The sequence below is a fragment of the Syngnathoides biaculeatus genome, chromosome 23 (genome assembly GCF_019802595.1).
Source record: "Syngnathoides biaculeatus isolate LvHL_M chromosome 23, ASM1980259v1, whole genome shotgun sequence".
Classification (NCBI taxonomy): domain Eukaryota; kingdom Metazoa; phylum Chordata; class Actinopteri; order Syngnathiformes; family Syngnathidae; genus Syngnathoides; species Syngnathoides biaculeatus.
In genome coordinates, this window is record NC_084662.1 from 3,162,852 (window position 1) to 3,180,924 (window position 18,073).

The window sequence follows — 18,073 nt, forward strand, 5'->3', positions numbered from 1 at the left end:
TGGTGCCCTTTGGAGCTCTATTGTATTATGGTCTCTGCCTCCTTCTCTTTATTTCATGAAGAAAAGTACTACAATTGTGCTGTTTTCATTTTCTATCATTTTAGGTCAAAAACATTGTACCACATACATGGTATATTAAACTATACACAAGGTACTTGCACCTAGTTAGTGCATACTGTAGTTGCAACTCCTAATCGACAGTAGCAACTAATTTAAAATGGTTAAATCCCACTAGAGTAGACACCAGTGGGTACAATGATGTGGGCCCAGGCAAGGTCAGCATTATGCCCAATTAGTGACTAGGGAGGCTCAATGTGTTGAAAACCAACACGACTGCAGAACTGCTGACACGTCTGTCCCTGCTAAGTTTTAACTAGAGCCATGTGTCATGCGGGTAAGGCCTATCCAGCCACTTCTGGCAAAAAAACTGCTTTCACAGCAAGCTGTCCATTATACAGTGGGTATGGAAAGCACTCAGACCTCCTCAAAATGTTTACTTTGTTATATCCCAACCATTGGTTAAAATCATTTAAGTACATTTTTCCCCCTCAATGTACACACAGCACCACATATTGACAGAGAAACGGAATTGTTGGAAATTCTGCAAATTCATTAAAATTGAAAAAACTAGAATATCACAAGTACTGAATACTTGTAGCGTTTGCTAAGAGACTCATTTAACTCAGGTGATGTCCATTTCTCCTGATCATCATTGAGATGCTTCTATATTTTGTTGGAGTCAGCTGTGTTTGACTATATTGATTGAACTTGATGAGAAAAGCCACACCCCTGCCTATATAAGGCCTCACAGCGCATCTCAACGCAAAGGAGAATCATGGTGTCTAGGGAACAGCTTGAAGAGCTTTGACAGATTTGTGGCAAGGCACAGATCTGGCCAAGGTTACAAAAAAAAATTCTGCTACAGTTAAGGTTCCTAAGAGCAAGGTGGCTTCCATAATCCTTAAATGGAAGACATTTGGGATGACCAGAACCTTTCCTAGAGCTGGTAGTTCAGCTAAAGTAAGCAATCTGGGAAGAAGAGCCTTGGTGAGAGAGGTACAAATAAATCCAAAGATCACTGTAGCTGAGCTCCAGAGATGCAGTTGGGTCCGAAATTTCAAGTCAATCATCCCTGCAACCCTCCACAACTTGGGCTTTGTGGCAGAGTGGCTCAACAACTCAATGCTAGACACATGAAAGCCCACAGACCTGAAGCACTCGAGATTCATATTTATTTGTGATTGCAAAAAGGGCAGATAAGGTAGAGATCATTCAGTACTTTAAAAAAAAAAAAAGATTAAAATATATATCCTCAAATAATAAAGATAAAGAACAATGGTGTTTACCATCAGGATAAAAAATTTAAAGTGAAATAAATTAGCTCATTACTGAAACACAGGTTGAGCAGGTATTTACATCGGATGTAAAAAATAAACAAAAAAAAAAAAAAACAAAAAAAAAAAACCTTGTGGTTCTGATTTACCAACCCCAAGAAATTCCCCCGCCCCCAATAAGAGGTCCTTTCATCAAACTACATTGGATTTTTTTTTTGCGCGCAATGCAGAATATCTGCGAAGAGACTGCAACAGCAGTGCGCAATTGCGCACGCACAGTTAAGACGAAACATTGGCTAACATTTTTTTTTTTGCACACCGTCCTGCAATCGACCAAGACTGCCTCGTGATCAACGCATTGAGAACCCCTGTATTTTCTAGTATCAGTGTTATGCAGACAAGTTGATCGTAATCCAAGTTCATTGCGGTACGCTCAATTTTTTTGTTCGACCTTTTCAAACTCACGACAACACTGGCATTCCACTATAGTTCGCATTAGGTCACAAAGAGAACACGAACACCAGTCTTTCGAAACAAGCCTGTCTGTAACATCAAGGTCCACATTATGCCCCTCTGTCAACGTAACGCTCCCTCTCCACCTCGTCATCTTCCACCTATATATATATATTCTGGCTCATACGCTTGAACATTGTACATTATTTTTGTTTTGTTTGCTCAATTGCAGTAGTAATAACACAGAGGATCAACTCTGTGTTACACTCGCTTTATTGGCACACAACACTTCCCGGCGTGATAGTTTGACATGTCCTATTTACGGCAATGCCCGCGTGCACCCCTCCCCCACACACACTCAAACACACTACCACTGCCGGTCGATCGCGAGAGGGTGGCTGCTTGAAAAGTAGATCTTAGGGTACAAATGTCCGGCCAACCCTGCTGTATATTCTCCACATCGAAACGAACTCCTCAGAAAAGCATCAAACAAATCTCCACGGTCCATATAATGGGATTATTGTACATCGTCAGTGCCACGTCGCTCTCCAACACGTCAAGTTCCACCTGCGTGTATAGAGCTCGTGCACCTACGTCACTGAAATCACGTGATTGGCCATATTGCTGGTCAAACAAAGCATTGTTCAATGCTAAGTCCGTTGAGACGAAACAAAAAAAATGTCTTATAGCACAACGCCCAGTTTTGTCCGACACTTGGCATAAAGGACCCATATTTAATTCAAATATTTAGTTCAACAGCATCATCCCTGAACTCCTCTCCTCCAACTCGGCATCTGGCCTGCCATCTCCCGGTGCATCTACAACTTCCTGACAGGCAGGACACAACATATGAGGCTGGGGGACACCACCACACTCACACACTCACACACTCTCTCACACACACACACACAACACACACACACACACCACACACACACCACACACACACCATCAGCACCGGAGCACTCCAAGGTTGTGTCCTCTCACCTCTGCCCTTCTTGCTCTACACTAACGACTGCACCTCGTGGTGTCCGACTGTCAAACTCCTGAAGTTGGCAGATGACACCATGGTCATCGGCATTAAATATGGCGACGAGTCTGCATATTGACAGGAAGTGGCTCGCAAATATAAAGTTGCAGGTGCGTGTTCTGTTCGTAATTAGGAGTGCACCCCTTTACGAGCGGAGGAGGGCAGTGTCAGGTAGATGAGGAAGTAGAAGTAGGCTGAGCAGCAGTTTGTGGAAGATTGTGTGAAATTAAGGGACAGACAGTAGTCGACTTTGTAAAAAGGATGGAAATGGCAGCAGTGAGCATTTTTGTCCAGAAAAGGCAGGAACACAGAGTGACCTACAAGAGCAGAGGTAGAAGCACACAGGTGGATTACATTTTGTGCAGAGGATGTAATCTGAAGGTTACTGACTAAGGTAGTCGTAGGGGAGCATATAGCCCAACAGCATAGGATGGTGGTGGGTAGGAAGATTAAAGGAATAGTACACTGAACAATGAAAAGTCTTAATCCGATAGGTCATGTCGACTCAGCCCCCAAGCGTTGTAAACTTTTGTAAATAATCCGAGGAAGGCTCGGTGACATATTCTGCCCAGTAAATAAAATAAACATTGAAAGTGCCACTGTCATTAAATGCATGAATTTTAGGATGTTATTAATGAAAAAAAAATGGCAGCTGACATGGACCCATGTGTTTTATCACCACAAAACATGATTTTGACGTATACAGAATTCTGTAACTCCCGCCATGAAAATCCTCTCGAGGGATTTGTTTTCGAGAAGAAGCAGGAAGTGACGTACATGGCTGGATCACCCTCAACTGGACTCGTTTGTTTCTATTAGTTTTACCTCCGGGAAGGTAGCTCGTTGTTACTTCGTGTTAGCCAAAATGCTGGCTCGTTGCATTTTTAGACATTTCTTGAACACTCAGGAGGATGGATTTACCCTTCATAAGTTTGCAAGAGACCCAGTTCGTCGTGAAAAATGAATTGCACTGGTGCAAAGGACTAGAGCTTCGTGGGTTCCAAATGACAGGTAGGTGTGTATACAGCTACTAAAAAAAAAAAAAACAATAGTTGGGGTGGGGGGGGGCATAATGCCTTGTCCGCTGCGGGAGTGGGCCTTTATCACCGTCGCGCGGACGTGGATAGGGCGGGGAGGTGGTTTGGCCGTGAGCCGCATGTCAGCAAATATGGCTCGAAACAATTGGGTAATATTGCCCCGGACACTTCAACTCGGTTGTGAGATGTTTTTCTTTGAAAAAATATGGCATCACGATGGTACGATGGTGAACAGTTCTTGCCGACAAAGGCATTTCTTTTATCCGTTTGCTTATCTTGTCTTTATGCGAAGTTGGCAAAATGTTGCTTGGTAACGTCGAGTACGAATGCTTTGGCATCCTCCCCATCTGTGAATTTAATCACACAGCAGAACCCTCCCACTCCACAAAGGTGGTCCATTCTTGTTGAAAACTTTAGTGGTACTCATATTTACTTATTTTTTTTTCCCTTCGAGCAACCTTTGCAAAAGTTTCCAAAATTATTGTTCCACACAACTGCCATTTGACCGTTCTGCGTCTGTGGTTAGTTAGCTAGTCAGACTGTCATTCCCGTCGGAATCCATCCAAATATTCACCATTTTTTACAGGCACAGGGTCAAATCTGTATGGACGTATTCCTCCGTCTTCCAGATCAATCGATGCTGCTATTTCTTCAGCAGATGAGGATAAATCCGAGAAATCAGCTCTGTCCGTGATTGTGTATTCCTTTGTTTTCGCACGGCAGTCACTCGCATTTGAGGGGCGCGACCGCGCCTCCATGCTCACAAATTTTCACAGTTGAGCACAAAAAAATCCCGAGCGTAAAATTTGTTACCAGCAGAAAAAAAAAGATATTAAAAGATGTCACTTATTTTGTGTAGTCTTGACATTAATTTACGTGTTTATTTTGTTATTGTTAACGAAACAAGCCTGCTCCAAAACAACCAGTATTCACTCGGAAACGGGAAATGCAAGTTAACTGTACTGAGCATGTACCGAAGTTAGGCCAGAAGCGCATGTTCAGAGCTGCTTCACGTACTGCGAGAGCATTTACGTCGAAAGTCATCAACATAATGAGCCATGTCAAAGGAAATTTAGTTACACCAGGGGTGCTCATTGCGCCGATCGCAAGGCAGTGTGACGGCGTGCGCCCTCCTCCCCACAAAAAAAAGACGTTAGACTATTATCCACCTCGTCGCTTGATTCAGGTGTGGCCAATACGTCGAACGTACGCACATAAAGGCGCATTCTAGCAAGCCGGCCTCCTATTTACGGCGGTCCCATGATGCGTGCTCCCACCCCCCCCCAACAATACATCACGATTGCCAACAGGAATGTTTGTTCCAATGTATCACTAGCTTGGTGCCACTAACGCCAATTATGTTGAGCATTCATGTTTATTCCTTGACATGCCAGTGCATTTAACTTTTCTTCATATAGTTTGTCAGATCAAGAATTTATTGATAAAAAAAAGTTTAAATACCGTTTTATATCATGTTCTACTAATATCAGTTGAAATTGGAAATGATAATTTCTGACTTTCAGATTTTTTTATATTTTAGTTATGTATTTGTTTATTATATTTTCAATTTACAGTTATGTTATATTAATCCAGTAAGTTTAATTTTAAGGTCTTGAGATTCCATCCCTAATCACACCTTTATCTGCGAGCATAACTGACAACAGCCGTACATTTTTCAAATGTGAGTGACTGGCGCGGAATAAGTCACTTCCTCTTTTTAAGTCATGTGACTAGCCAAAATGGCGGCGCCCATGAAAATTCCTATTTGCCGATAAAAATCTTCTCAAAACACCATTAAATTATATCTGATTAACCTCTAATTTTCACAGTACAGTACATATGACCTATCAGATTAAGCCTTTATTGTTTGGCAAAGTATTCCTTTAAGAAGACAAAGGTAGAGCAGAGCAGCATGTGGTGGAAGCTGAGAAAGAATGTTGTGTGGCCTTTCGGAAAGAGGTGAGACAGGCTCTCGGAAAGGAGGAGCTCCCGGAAGACTGGACTACTACACCCAAGGTGATCAGAGAGATAGGCAGTAGAATACTTTGTGTGTCTTCTGGTAGAAAAGGGGAGGAGACTTTGTGGTGGAACCCCAAATTACAGGAAGTCATACAAGGAACGAGAGTAGCAAAGAAGTGGGACACTTTAAGGTGGAGGTGGTACTGCATCAGGGATTAGCTCTGAGCCCCTTCCTGCTTGCTGTGGTAATGGATAGGCTGACAGATGAGTTTAGAATGGAATCCCCTTGGACCATGACGTTTGCAGATGACACTGTGATATGCAGTGAAAGCAGGGATCAGGTGGAAGAACAATTAGAAAGATGGGGGCATGCAATGGAAAGGAGAGGAATGAAGATTAGCCGAAGTAAAACAGAATATATGTGCATGAATGAAAGAGGTGGAGGGGGGAAAGAGTGTAGCTCCAGGAAGAAGAGATAGCGAGGGTGGACGACTTCAAATATTTAGGGTCAACAATCCAGAGCAATGGTGAGTGTTGTAATGAAGTGGAGAAACGGGTCCAAGCAGGTTGGAACAGCTGGCGGAAGGTGTCTGGTGTGTTATGTGACAGAAGAGTCTCTGCTAGGATGAAGGGCAAAGTTTATAAAACTGTGCACTGAAGTGACAATGGGAAGCAGAACTGGTGACAGAAATTAAGATATTGAGGTTCTCACTAGAAGTGAGCAGGTTGGATAGGATTCGAAATTATTAGAGAGACAGCCAAAGTTGGATGTTTTGGAGACAAAGTTTGAGAGAGCGGACTTCGATGGTTTGGACATGTCCAGAGGCGATAGCGTGAGCATATTGGTAGAGGGTTCTGAGGATGAAGCTGCCAGGCAAATGAGCGAGAGGAAGACCAAAGAGAAGGTTATGGATATTGTGAGGGGAGACATGAGGGCAGTTGAAGATCCAGGAGATGGGCTTTGATGGAAAAAGATGACAAGTTGTGGACAATCTGAAAGGAAAAGAAGACTAAAGCCAGTAAGCAGTCCTCCAACTCCCCATCCTCATTCGCTCACTTACACGTCACAAAAAACGGCAGGCTTTTCAAGGCAGCTATAAATTCAGTTACACCGATGTTTCAGTACAGAATGTGAGGACGATGATTCCAAGTGGACAAAAATATTTATACTTTCATCCACTGTATGTTATTACAGTATATGTATGTGAAGCTTAAACATATATAAAAATAATAAAATACTTAGCCATGACTTTTCCGATTTTGTGTATTGTACGGGTGGAATGGAACGTAACCCTTGTGACCATCAAGGCATTACTGTAGTTCCACTATTTACAATGGGGAGGGTTTTGAAACAAAAACTGATTCCGTTTCACATAAAGGGTTCTGCTGAAGTTAAAAATGACCCCAAATCTAAATTAAGAGAACTTGGGGGAAAACTATGATTTGCAACAAAATTTCAATACAATGTTCTTGGTTCATGGCTCACTTTTTAACAAAGTATTATAAAAATTTATGTTGAGGTAAATTCACTACGGAAGTAAATCTTGAACAGAACCTGGTATGGCCTTTCAAAATGCAGCATGTGAATCAAATGTCCCACCACAAATCTAATTACAAACATGTTAACTTCACTCTTTTAGTGACCTTTTATAAGCTGCAGCTTTCTCTGTGATTTTACACATGCACATACACACAAGCGCGTATGTAGTTGAAACCAGAAGTTTACATAAACTGCAAAACACATTTCATTATTGTCTCTCACTGTCTGAAATCAAATTAGACTAAATCTCTTTTGTTTCAGGTCAGTCAGGTTCACCAAAACTACTTCATCTACTACTACTACTTTATACATTGTCTTCTCAGTCAAAAGTTTACACACACAAAAAGTACTGTCTTTAAAGAATGTAGGTAAGCCCAGATGATGAGGCCATAGCGTTGGAAGCTCGTGATAGGTTAACTGACAACATACGAGTTATTTGACGACACACCTGGGGATGTATTTAAGGCCACACATCTAATACTGTTTCTTTGTTTGAAATCATGGTTGAATCAAAAGAAATCGGCCAGGAAATAAGAAAAAGAATTGTGGCTTATCCTTGGATGCAATTTCTAGATGCTTGAAGCTGCCAAATTCATCTCTTCAAACAATTATACGCAAGTACAAAACATCATGGAACTGTCCAGCCATTACACCGCTCAGTAAAAAGATGGGTTCTGCGTCCCAGAGGTGAATGTGTTTTGGTTCAAAATCTGCGAATTAACCCCAGAACAAAAGCTAAAGATTTTGTGAAGATGCTGGATGAAGCTGGTAAAGTTTCATTATCCACAGTGAAAGGAGACCTGCACCAACATGGGCTGAGTGAAAGGCCCCTCACAGAGAATGAAACAATGACTTCTAAAGAAACATTTAAAAAAAAAAAGACAGATTACAGTTTACATAAAGACACCAAGACAAAGATCTTAACTTCTGGAGATATGTCTTGTGGTCTGATGAAACTAAAGTGGAGCTGTTTCGCCATGATGACCAACATTATACTGTATGCGGAGGGAAAAAAGGGGCAGCTTGTCAACCAGGGGTCAGGAAACTTTGACTGAAAGAGCCATACAGGCCAAATATTTTAAAATGTAATTTCAAAAGGGGCTTACAGTACTTTAAAAACCAAGTACATGTGTATTTTCCCATTTATGCAAGACCAACACTTTTAGACTACAATAGGTCTCTGGATTATTTTAAATAACATTGTTACGCTGTTGCTCACCAAAGATGACAGAAGTGCTTATTACCATTAATGTGACAGCTAGTGCTGCATTGTTTTGCTGATGGCTTTGGAGTTCATACATGTCAGATTAAGTTTAACAAAAGCATTGAGACTTCCATCCCTTAATTGTGAAAGTAATTCAGTTTGATTTGCCTTCCTGCTGGTACGATGGTGAATGGTTCTTGCCGACCAACGCTTGTCTTTTATTCGTTTAATTATCTTTTCTTTATGCAAAGTTGGCAAAATGTTTATTGGCAACGAGTACAAATACGTTGGCATACTCCCTCCATCTGTGAATTTAAAGCACAAGTGTCATCCCTATAAACATTCTAAAATAGATATTGTAATGAAAAATACATAACATTATTCACTTCAATGTCTATACGAGAAAATAAATGTGAGCGGAGAGCGCGTCATCCATGCGCAAAGTTGCAGAAGTGTCATTCTACGATATCCAAGTGGACGCCATATTGGCTGCGTCCTCTGTCCGTGACGTCACCCGGACATTCGCCAGTGAAAACACGCGGTCCACCCCAACTACGGGAGGCAAACGCGCCCTTTCTGATACGGAAGCTCCTTTCGAAAAGGAGAACACCACACAACCGAGTGAAGTTACCGGGGCAATGTTACACTATTGTTTCAAGCCTCAGGGGCAATATTACACTTTTGTGTCGAGCCATATTCAGATATGCGATCACAGCCAAACCGCTTCCCCGTCCGATCCACTTCCACGGCGGGGATGAGCCATCGCGGCTCATCGCAGCCGGCTGGTGTGGCTTATGATGGAGCCGAGCAGTGCTGCTTTAGGGGGTTGTTCACAGACGCCGCAGTACTGAGCAACACAGTCGAGCCGGGGCTGAATGAGGCATTCTCAGCTGGGTTCTTCAGAGCTGCCTCCGTCCGCAAAGCCCGACGCGCAGCCTTCGCAGAAACCGTGACTGGCGAACGCGGCGCCTCAGCCGGTGTGGCTGATTTTTGGAGCTGTGGTGGCATACAGTATAATGGAGTCATACCGTGCTGCTTTTAGGGGGAGGTTCAAAGCCACTGCAGTACTTGATGAACACCGTCGAGCTGGGGCGCATGACTGTTTGCACTTGGCTGAATGAGGCATTCTCGGCTGGGTTCTTCAGATACGCTGCAGTCAGCGCAGCAGCAGCCCGATGCAGTCCGACGCGCACATCGACATATTTTATCCACGGATCTTTTGTTACGTTATGAGAGACCGATTACGTGGTCCGCCTCAAACTACTATTTCTAGTAGCTGTATACACACCTACCTGTTATTTGGAACCCACGAAGCTCTCGTACTCAGCACCTGTGCAATCCATTATTTACAACGAACCAGGTCTCTTGCAAACTTGTGAAGGCTAAATCCATACTCCCGAGTATTCAAGCAATGTCCAGCAATGCAATAAGCCGGCATTTTGGCTAACACGAAGGAACAACGAGACAACTTCCCGGAAGTAGAACTAATGGAAACAAACTAGTCCACTTGGGGGCGCCGCTGTCCTTTACGTCACTTCCTGCTTCTTCTCAAAAACAAATCCCCCGAGAGTATTTTAATGGCGGGAGATACAAAAAGCTGTGTATGTCAAAATCATATTTTGTGGTGAAAAAACGTATGGCTCCATATTGCCTGACGTTTTTTCATTCATAACATACTAAAAATCTTCCATTTCATGACAGGAGCCCTTTAAACACACAGTAGAACCATCCCTCTGAAACAAAGGCTGTCCATTCTTGTTGAAAACTTCGGAACTCATTTTTTTTCTTTGCGCGACCTTTGTCAAAAGCGTTTCCATTATTAGTTGTTCCGATATGATCGGCATTAGACCCTTCTGGACCTGTGGGCAATGTCTACCACCCATAAACTACGGCAAACCCACTAGGCCAAACTGTCTCTGCGTCATTTGCGTTGCCTCCCACACCAGACTACGGCAACCCCGCTAGGACAAACCTCTGCACGACAGCAATCACATGTACAGTGTGTCGTTATGAGGGCTCTGCGAACCATATGCAATCACCAAAATACATTGTGGGAGACATTTAACCAGAGGAGAATATTTACAATACCCGAGACCTGTTGTCGTATTGGCTGTCATAACAGATGAGACGGATATTCAAAGAGATCATTCTATGGAGTACCAGCTGAAAAGACCATAAAAGATTGATGGATTTCGGCAATTAAATATGATAGATGTTGCCATACCAAAATACACACACCCCTGTGTCGCGATCGCTTCATTTCAGGTAAGAATTATTCTTCCCAATCGCAAATGACCAAAAAGTATTTATAATGCCAAATTGGCTCATTTGAGAACAATGTCTATTTAAAAAAAAAAAAAAACTGTCAGAGGTTTACGGAGGTTAAGTGCGGCCACAATCACTTCCATGTACGTTTCGTGGAGACGATTTCGTCCCCCCCACCAATCATAGTTAATGAATGAGAGTTTGTGTAAAACCAGCGTTCATTTATTTAAAGTGTATGTCAGCACCCAATGCACGTTTTTGGTAACATGATACAGTTTTTTTCATTCAGAATTCGAATCTGAAATACGTTATGAAGGAAACTATTTTGTTTTTTGATTATCGGCAACAAATGATTGCACATTGCTTGATCCACCGGAAAAATACGACAACACAGCGGAATTAGATGACTAGACGCAATGTGTCACTGAAGGTGACAACATGGCAACCATTGGAGTACAATGTGACGCAGATGAATTTTCTGATATTTCGAGCGATGGACACTATTCTGAAGGGTCCCACAAACACGGTGAAGAATACAAGCTTCATAAAGGCGTTAAAGGTAATCAATTTGAGCCAGTTAGACAGCACACACATTCGAATGGAGATGAAAGGCCTGGCCATGAAGTAGCAGTCCGAAGCAGGGAGCATCATATGGCTCATATTGGAAACAATGCTTGGTAAGCATTTGTGAAGTTCTTGTTTGGTTTAATTAGTCAAACTGATAAATACTAAAGGCTTCGATATCCTCAATGTATATACAAAGTTTTCGGTCTTGTTTTAAAAAATATGCAAACGTCGTTTATTTAGCAAATAGTGACACGACTTACCGGCCACTCATTGTCCAGTGCGATGGATCTCCCTGTGCTTGTATGACAAACTATCAGCAGTACGATGTGCGTCACTATTTTTGCATGTGCAAGGCTCGTTTATTATCGCACCAAAACAGAAGATGATGACGTAGTCCACAGTCTAAGTAGGTATATTTTCACAAATAAGGATTTCAAAGAACGAAATCTGTTTAAAATAGCGTTAAGTTAATTTGAGAGCAATAGCTGGTCTTAACTTGCTTCACCACCAATGTAATTTTACGTGCTAAACTGATGCCATAACCAGACAGTACCCAGAGCCGTCCAAACCCCATTTTAGTCACAATTTTTCCAAGATGTCATGAGCAAATCTGCAAATTTTTTTTCAATAAAAATAGTAAACTAGTGTCTTGTGATTTTGTTTGGGCACTAAATGCCAAAATACAAAAGCAAAAGGGATGGATGGTTCTGTTTACTGGACTGATATGGGTGTTTGAGCATGTAGAAGTTTGTGAATGTGAACAGAAGTTTATATCCACAGGTGTGCATGTAAATGGTGCATTCCTATGCAAACAACAGAGGAGAGTTTTTGTTGCCATGAGTCAACATATTCACCAGAAAATGGCAGATTATCCAGACAAACTACAGTGCATGACAGACCACCCAGGATTTATTGTCAGCCTGAACCCGTGGGTACTGAAGGTTGCCTACTTACAATTCCAGGAACAGTATCAGCAGCAGCGACTGAATTTTCCACAACACGAGTAAGAGCTATTTTTTAAAAAAACTATTTCTCCTAATCAGCCCATCTTTTAGCAATTTACATTCATCCATCCTTTTTCTTTGTTGCTTATCCTCACAAGGGTCACAGGAGTGCTGGAGCCTATCCCAGCTGTCATCAAAAAGAAGGAAGTGGAGATCCCAACTGTACATCCCGAAGAAAACGCATGCATCCACGGGGAGAACATGCGAACCCCACACAGGTGGGATGGGATTGAACCAGAGTCCTCATAATTGTGAGTCCAACGCTTTACAGCTGCTCCTCTGTGTCACCCTTATAAAACCAGCATTTGTCCAATCATTGCTTGTTCAAACAAAAAGTCCCATTCTGGAAAATGATCATATTATCAGGTTAATGCGACATACTGCTTATAAACAGCTTGTGAGATGGTGTTGGGAAATTTTTGGCAGAAATAACCGCGTGCCACTTCCATCCTGCTGTCCGTCAAAGATTCATGACACCTTACCTGATTCACAGGGCCAAGAGTACACAGGATTTAAATGGCTTAATTACTAATTTTGTTTTTCTTTGTGTAAATGTTGATGTATATGTTTGTATATGAAGTAAACATACCCCACAGAGGAAGAATCGTAGCATTTTTATAGAACTGTATGCTTATATTTTGTATAAATATGTTACATAACATTAACACAGAATAATTTGGTCTTCAAGAAGAGTGCTTTGAGAACACCTGAGGTTGAAATACATATTGCAGTATTCTCTCTGCTGTCGGAAATATGTGTTCCGTCATGAATAGGCACTTCAGTCTGGCAACTTTGAATGGACCAAAGATGGAGATTCAGCATCTGCTGGTTCGATGTCAACCTCATGTGCAGAAGATGCTTCCTGCAACATCGAATTAATAGAAAAATAAGGTTCAAATTTTATAAAATTAAAAAAAAAATGCATTGATAAAACAGTGGCCAAGCTGGTAAAGCGTTGGCCTCACAGTTCTGAGGGACCCGGGTTCAATCCCGGCCCTGTCTGTGTGGAGTTTGCATGTTCTCCCCATGCCTCTGTGGGTTTTCTCCAAGCACTTGCAACTTGAGTTACAAACAGGTCTCCTGTGAGTGACTAGTATGTAATACTGCTTGTTTTAATGTTATGTAATATTTTATTTAAAAAAAAAAAAAAGATCTGCAACAAAATTAATTAATAAAAAAACTAATAAAAGGTTTGATTCCATCATCCATTTTCTTAGCCACTTATTCTCACAAGGGTCGCGAGAATGCTGGAGCCTATCCCAGCTTTCAACGGGCAAGACAGGGTACACCCGCAACTGGTTACCAACCAATTACAGGGTACATCGAGACAAACGTCCACATTCAAAATCACATATAGGTGCAATTTAGTCTCCAATTAATGTTTTTGGGACGTGGGAGGAAACCCACGAAGGTACAAAGAAAACATGCAAACTCCACACATGGAGGGCTGGGATTGAACACGGCGGGTTCTCAGTACTGTGAGAGCAACCCTTTCCCAGCTGCTCCACCGTGCAGCCATTTGTACACATTATCCTGTTTTTCTAGTTCCAAATGGTCAAAGTATCTGCGGTGATGCATATTTTTCGCTAAGTGCGACGTGTGCTTCTATCATTCAACCATGTAAAAAAACAGTTCAACGTTTTCAAAAAATAAAAGAATATCAACATACCTCCACAACTTGTCTTTTAACAAAAGCTCTTTGCCGTTTTGGTCCTTTGTGTGTGGAGGGCGCTAAGCTTGTCGAAGCGTGTCCATGTTCAGGTGAAATGTTTACTGCATGTGACAGTGTTGACCGGGTTTGGAAAAATTTGCTCTCTTCGTTTGCACAAAGTTTACCCACTATCTTCTGAGGCTTGGGTCTTTGGGAAAATAATGCACACTGTGACCAGAATTATTTGAATTACTACAAAACTGAATCACACACATGTTCACCATTGTTATGGATTCGTTTTAGCTTTCATTCGATGAGGAATTCTCGAAACCAGCGAGTCTCCGTGCTCATGTAAGTCGCACCACCGGTCCACTTTGAGTGACGTCAGAGGCTCCGCCCCCGAAATGAGTAGTTTTTCAGGTGGTGGAAACTACGTCAAAGTTCGTTGACTTTAATAAAAAAAAAATTGGGGGGAAATAACATCTAACAACATACATATTTTATGGGAAAGTTCAACATATATTTTCACCTAGATAAGATCATTTGCATTAGAAATTACACATTACGATCTCTTTAAATATTGGTATTTGGATTGAATACTAGCAGAAAAGATCGATGGATTCCAGCAAACATCAACGTGTCGCCGAACACACTTCCACGTTCACAAGCCATCAAAACCGTCACTATGTGGGATTTATTCCTGTTGAAAACAGATGCAGCAACAATGTATTCGTATGCATCCAGACTTTTATACGCTTTCAAACTTTTCCGTGTAAATCTCGACGACTTACTCACCAGATCCATGCGTATATCCAGTTGTCCAAGACAAGCGGAAGCGAATTAACAGTCCAATTTCTTAGCGGCGAAAACATTGACTTCGGCATTAAATACGGGTCCTCTATGCCAAGTTTATCAAATTTTTCCATGTACCTTCGTTTATTTTCACCTTCCAAATGTCTAATGGTATGGGACAAGACCCTGGGTGTCGTGCTATAAAACATATTTTCGTGCCGTCTCCCACTGACTAAGCATTGAATAATGCTTTGCGAGACCAGCAATATGTCAAGGTAAACAAACGTCACGTGATTTTATGACACAGGAGCTCTATAGACCTTAGAACATCATCTCCACCGTGAAGAATGTAGGCTGCAGCAGAAACTGGAGCTCTTTATTAAATAGAAGAACATTAAATGAAGATATTAAGGCAACATCTCAAGACATCAGCCAGAAAGCTAAAACCTCAGCGCAAATGTGTCTTCCAAATGGAAAATGATTTTAGGCATCCTGCCAAATTTGTGGCTAGATCTGAAAAGGTGTGTGCGAGCAACGCAACCGACAAACCACTCCGTTACACTAATTCTCTCTTCAGGAATGGGCTAGGATTCCTGCAGGGTACTGCCAGAAGCTTGTGGAAGGTTACCCGAAACGTATGACCCAAGTTATGGAGTTGAAACAAAACGTTACTTGATACTAAAGAAATGTATGGAAACTTTAGACCTTGAAGAAAATGTGAAATTCTCTGTCATTATTGTGGCATTTAATAAAATAATATAATATTGGTAATCCGAAATGACCTACAACAGGAGAGGATTATTCTGATTGGAATTCAGACAGTGAGGAAAAAACGGAAGTGTTTTTACAGTATACGTAAACTTCTGGCTTCGACTGTGTGTATAAAAGCATTAAAGTAAATTCCATGATGACTTAACTAATACATTCGATAATAGTTGCGTTAAATTAGTTGTACTGACATAATTCAGGGAAAGGTAACGGAATAAGACATTTACTAAACCTTAAACCCCCAAATGTGTATTTGTGTGTTGTATACATCCACACAAAGTATAAATAAATTATTTGCTCCGGCGCACGGTTGATGTTTCTTTAACGTTAGCTTTAAACCAAAGTCGTCCCGCTCGGCTGACAGAAAGGAGGGAATACGTCATGCATTCAAATAGTGTTAAAAAAAAAAAGGAGCATTGGCGAGAACCCACCTATTTATCGCCGTGAGGGGGAAAAAATAAACCATTCCCCTCGGGAGACAAATAAAACGTGGCGCAGAAGCAAAACAAATATTAAGTGGGTAGCTGTACTCGCTCACAAGTCCGTGTCTAATTCCTGAACTTCGTCAATGAACGTTGACGGCACTCGAGATGTGACGTTATAAACAACGCAACCATAACCAAAAACAGAACACCACCATGAACCTTATCCAATAGAATTATGAGTGTCGAGAAGATGAAGGTATGCATGGATCTGGTCACAGCTTCAGTTTAACTAGCGGACGAAGTGATAGCTCCAGGAACTAGTCCAAGTCCCAGTCGCTCAACCCCAAAGCAAAGATAGCTGGAGCTAAAGCTAATAAAGTCCCGACAGAGACGAACGGGAAGCATTTCCATTTTGTGTGTCAAGGACGGCTGCGCTTACCGCTTGCTGTAATAAATCCAAGTACGGCAAAGACGAGTTAAAAAAAATAAGATCGGCACTAACAAGTCAATGTTAAATCTTTCTTTCGAAAGTGCAAAACCGCTAACTACGTGTGACGTATTAGTGTATCTCCCGCCCTTGCGTCAAAAACCACTGGTGAGCGGGAAAGCGCCAAGGCGTCTGATTGGCCACCTAGGCCTCATTTCAAACTGTTTGGCAAGATCTCATTGGTTGGCATGTTTTAACTGAGAAGGGACGCGCGGTTGCAGACATGAAAACATTAACCGACGAACTGCGCCGCGTACTTTCGTATTCCGCCGATTCTCACAAAGGTTGTGGGATATAAAATATTCAATAAAATATTCTGATGCATTCTTAGCACCAAAGTATATTTTACAAATAATTCGTTATAATTATACCATGACTAGCACAGCAGTTGTGACAGAATTTCATTAAATTTGAATCTCAAAAGCTTCCTGTTCAGTAGTTTAATTTCAAAAGTGAAAAAAATATGCAAAAACACTCACATGACAAAACACACAGTGAAATATTTCATATTTTTCATATCAATGTTTAATTTGGACAGGTATAGTTTCCAGCAAATGAAAACTCCCAATTTCACTCTCTCTCTAAAACAGAATGTCAAAAATTAATGAAGAAACAATGAAAATTATTTGTAATTTAAAAAGAATGCAGGAATTTGTCCTCTGTCAATATTTTTTTTAACTGTTTGAAATTAATGTAAAATGTATGGGAATGTGCTTTTCTACCATATTCTAATTTATTGAGACACGCCGATGCAGTTTGTGACAATAAAATCCAGCCCTCCTGTATATATACAGTATTATTCAAACCGTAGACTCTTGTCGGCTTTCTGAATTATAACGTTGCATGCTTTTGAGATATTGCGTCGCAAAGTGCAATAAGCAATTGCATCAAGCAATGTAATCTGATGGGACTCAGGGCCAAAATCCAGATGCATACTTTGTTGTACATGCAGAAATGCTTCATGTTTTTAGTTGCCTAATCCAGTTCCAGTAACATAGGCAACCTGAGTGTTTTATTTCCTGTTTCAGTGTCTCGTCTGACACAGCTGTAAATAAAATACGACCTCAAACGAACTGCAGATACACACTTAGTATCTCTCGCCCTCAAGCATGCAACCAATAAAATGCAGGAAGTTTCCTTTTCTACTTGCACTGACATTCATTCCTACAAAAGGTTAAGATTTACAAATACATACAAAGGTAACAGTATGGAATTTAGCCTGGTAATACCATATAATTTTCAAATACACAAACGACTAACACCAGCAATGTTTTTTAATTGAGTACAATAATTTCAAATAAAGTTGAAATTGATTATTTGTTTACCTGCCTTTGATCAGTCAACCTTTTTTTTAACTAACTCCATCCCTTGTAGTTATGTCTGTCAAGACAAACTGACGCTCTTCAAGTACATTAGGACTCTCGATGTAGAGAACCGAGTGTCAAGCTGGTGCAGTCATTAGTTGTAAAAGACCAAGACCTTTAATGTAAGGAAAAATAACTAAAAATAGAACCATAGAGTCAAATGAATGCAAGGGATTCCCCTGCACTAGTAAAT

The 18,073-nt window shown here is 41.2% G+C and overlaps 1 protein-coding gene across 5 annotated transcripts in view; it reads right to left on the minus strand.

The window, feature by feature from the left end:
- lbr (lamin B receptor) overlaps nt 1-16,625 on the minus strand; it is a 59,970-nt gene extending 43,345 nt beyond the window's left edge. The window contains exons 1-3 of one of the 5 annotated variants that reach the window (XM_061811912.1): nt 16,469-16,625; nt 14,063-14,252; nt 12,344-13,255 (exon numbers count right to left, since the gene is read on the minus strand). Coding sequence is in view for 1 of the 5 variants with exons in the window: in XM_061811909.1 (XP_061667893.1) it covers nt 14,840-14,848 (9 nt within the window). In the remaining 4 variants the exon portion in view is untranslated. Of the gene's footprint in view, nt 1-12,343; nt 13,256-14,062; nt 14,273-14,839; nt 15,966-16,035; nt 16,379-16,468 lie in introns of those variants that run through there. The other 4 variants (XM_061811911.1, XM_061811910.1, XM_061811913.1 and 1 more) reach the window with 4 other exon arrangements.
- Nucleotides 16,626-18,073: the final 1,448 nt, after the last annotated feature.